Genomic DNA, 3654 nt, shown 5'->3' on the forward strand with positions numbered 1-3654 from the left:
TTAGTTGTGTATATTTTTATATAAATATTTTAGATCACATGAAAACAAAGTGGAACATTGAATATGATGTGAAACATTATGCAAAATCATACACAACAAATCTAAAAGAAATCTTATTTCAAAATGGATTGTGAAAAATTGATACCAAACAATATTGTTGTAGGTTAGACTGCAAAATTGAGAGGTTCAACTTGAACTGCAAGGGAAGTTCAACAATAATACGCATGGAAGTGAGAGGGAACTCGCATGATTGATGGCAAAGATTATGCTCTCAAAGGAATCAATGTAACCTTATTAGTTTAATGACAAACACCAGACTAAACAGCCTATTGGACAAAAAAACATCCTCTTTTTCGTATAAGAGCTCCTCTTCTTAATTTTGACAAGGAAGCTGGCTAAAACTTTTCTGCGATTTTTTGCATGAAGGCATTGACATTCTGAAAATCTATTTTGATCCATGAAGAATCAAATCCAAAGTGCCCATATTCTTCACCAATTTCTTTTGCCACAGCTCTGAATGCAAGCCCAAACAGATTACCAAAGTGAGCACCCAAAACAGGCCTCTGGCTCACACCCACAAGAAGAACATTCTTACTCCTAGGAAATGGACAGGCACACACCAGAGGCTTGGTCTTTGTCCCCTTCTCCCTCAATGCATCAATCACAAAGTGGCAAAACCTTATCAGAGCTTGAGGATAGCACATCAAACTCACATCCCCTGAATCCTCAAGCCTAATCCACCTGAATCCTCTTGTGCTCTTGATAAAACCCCTCTTAGTCATGGCAAAGCTTCCCTGCCTAAAAATGGAGCTCTGAACAGCAACACCCATCTTTAATCCCTTCTCTAGTTCCCCCAAATTGCTCAAAGAAAGGCAAGAACATGCTAACCAGAACTGCTCTGAAATGGATTTCTTGCTCTCATCTCTCCATGACTCTATTAGAGCAGTCACTCCACATACAAAATCAGCAGCACAGATCTGAGATGTATAGCCATGGTGCCTTTGGAAGCTTCTGTAGTAGAGATCATTAAGCCCATACTGTGAAGAGAACTTCTCAATCTCCAGCTTGAGTCTCTTCTTGGAATCCCTACTCATGTACCTGAACTTCTGCTGTGATTCTGTCAGAGGAATACCCATCTGTGCAAGCAGCAACTTCATTCTTTTCATTCCATTCTCACTCCATGTCTTGAGCTTTGTTGCAACATAGGGTGAGCATTGCATTGAATCAAACAGATTCCACTCTCTCAGAAGCACAACCTTAGGTTCCTCTTGGTATGTTATTCTGCAATGATCTGGAGCCCTGACCTTTGTACCATCCTTGAGAGTAGCAGAAGTTACCATTTCTAAATGCCCTGCACTGTTCACATGCTGTTCAAGTTCCATAACCCCAGATATATATCTTTCATTTGTGATTCTGTCATGGACAAACTGATCAGTCAGAGAAACACATGCCAACCAAAGCAACTCATCAGTGTTGGTGTGGGTCAAGTAAGCCATGTCAAACATCAACATCCCAGAAGGCCTACCATAAAATTTGCCTGATCTGTAATACTTGCTCCTGCATTTCTTCAACAATTTCATTGCTGCAATATCATCTTCTCCACTTTCGCCCAATCTCCTCCTCTTGCTGGTTCTATTCTCCTCTTCATCACTGTCATCAGAGTCATCACTCTCACTATCATCTCCTTCCTCATCATCATCACTGTCAAAAGCTGCAGTATTTGCCAGAGCAGAGACATCAAAATCATAAGCCAAATCCCCATGATTCTCATCTTCTCGAGTATAGAGCACAATTACATTCTTATTAAGTTTATGGAGATTGTGCAAGTGAATTGGGCGATGGCTATCTATGACAAACATCCTAATTTTGGGACCCAACTTAAAAAATCTTCTTAAATCCTCTGAACTTCCACAATTTATGAGCAAAACAGCCAGTGGGTCATTCTGTGAAATCAATTTTTTGCCCGCTAATTCAATCAGATCTTCAAATGATGAAACTGGAAAGCATGAATATCTGAGGCCATCTTTTGCACAAATTGAGATTATAATCTTGAGTGCACAGAGTGAATCTGCATCTGTTGTTGATGGGTATATGTGCAAAGGGTAATGGGATATAGCTGTTCGTGCAGCAGCCCTAAGCTTCTTATAGAATTCGCTTATACTAGTTTCTCTTACCATGGCTGCCCGTGTATCAGGACACTACAATGTATATTCATGTTTCTCTCCATTTGATTTGCATGGCGCCTGCAAAAGATTATAAGGATATAATTTCCAAGAGTTATGTTTTACCAAACGGCATATCGTATAGTTAACATGAAAATCATTCTTTGCTTATCCCATTTAACATTAATATCTCTAAGAAATTCATTATTGCCGTTAGGTTTAACTATTTATAGATGTTTTATTTTCAAATATTTCACTTTATTTACAGAAACTATTTGATGTGGGATACATTTAGTTTAATTTGAAAAACCAAAAGAATAGGTATAATATTTTCACATTTTATAATAGTATTTGAAATTGTGTTTGAATCTTATTGTATTGTTAATCTTTTGAATCATATTTTCTAGTTTCTAATTTGAAAGATGAATACATTTGCAATTTTAAAGCAATTCTCAATATAAGTAAAGGTTAAGTCTTATAAGTCTTATAATATTTTATGAATGGGTATTAACAATATTATTCAAATATTTTTTTTGGAAATCAAATAAATAAGGTTGTTTTCATACTTTCAGAATTGAATAGGGTGTGTTCTTAAATAGAATTCTCTAGTAAACATAATATGTTTCTTCTGTAGGATTTGATAAGTGTAATAATTTCAACAAGCATTACGAGTTGATAAAATTAGGGTTTTGGTTATTTTTAATTAGATTTGACACTAACTCAATTAAAAATATAAACTAATATTTAGCTCTAACAATTCAATTTGTTTTAATATTAACTCCTAGTGTGACAAATTTTTTGATTCATCCAGAGTTTATAAAATATTAATTACTCAAAGTTTATAAAATAAAGAAATCTTTTATAGAACTTTTGAGCTCAAAATAAAGTGAATATTATTTTAACCAAAAGACAAGTATAGAAAACAACAACAATTGTAATAGTACCTAGTACAATGAGTATAATAGTAGTAAGAATAATTGAAAATACACAAGGATTTGCAAACATCAACCTATCCATGCACTTAATAGAATGTGAGTCATGGTCAATTAAGCTTAAATTATCAAAAAGAAAGGGGAAAATGACTTCTATTTTTAACATGAATTTATTGAAAACATGGCATCACAAAAAGGGGCCTGTTGGAGCCCTAATTTTTCATAACAATACCCATGACATGATCATCAAGATTTTGTGTTTAAAGTGGTGAAATGTTGAAGCTACAAAAGTTTTATTTTACCTAAAATAGTGTAGTGTCATAAAATTGTAACTTCTGTAATTTTAACCAAATTTTAGGTCCTCACCTCAGCGACGACATCTTCTTCCCCAACCAAGACCTATTTCTGCATTTTCACCCTTGACCCCTTCCTGTTTGAGCCCTGAGATAGCCTCAGGACCCTATCTGGGCCCCAAGATAGGGCAAGACAGGGGCATGGCGCCCCTGTCCCCCCTAGGACAAGGGTGTGGCGCCCCTTTCCCACCCTCTTAGGGTGGCCCC

The 3654-nt window shown here is 36.1% G+C and overlaps 1 protein-coding gene across 1 annotated transcript; it reads right to left on the bottom strand.

Annotated features, from left to right (window-relative positions):
* Window positions 1–395: 395 nt before the first annotated feature.
* LOC131063194 (uncharacterized) lies at window positions 396–2177 on the bottom strand. The gene has a single exon (XM_059208111.1). It carries the CDS (start codon window positions 2175–2177, stop codon window positions 396–398), a length of 1782 nt encoding a protein of 593 aa, XP_059064094.1.
* Window positions 2178–3654: the final 1477 nt, after the last annotated feature.

This window comes from Cryptomeria japonica, chromosome 1, assembly GCF_030272615.1.
Source record: "Cryptomeria japonica chromosome 1, Sugi_1.0, whole genome shotgun sequence".
Classification (NCBI taxonomy): Eukaryota; Viridiplantae; Streptophyta; class Pinopsida; order Cupressales; family Cupressaceae; genus Cryptomeria; species Cryptomeria japonica.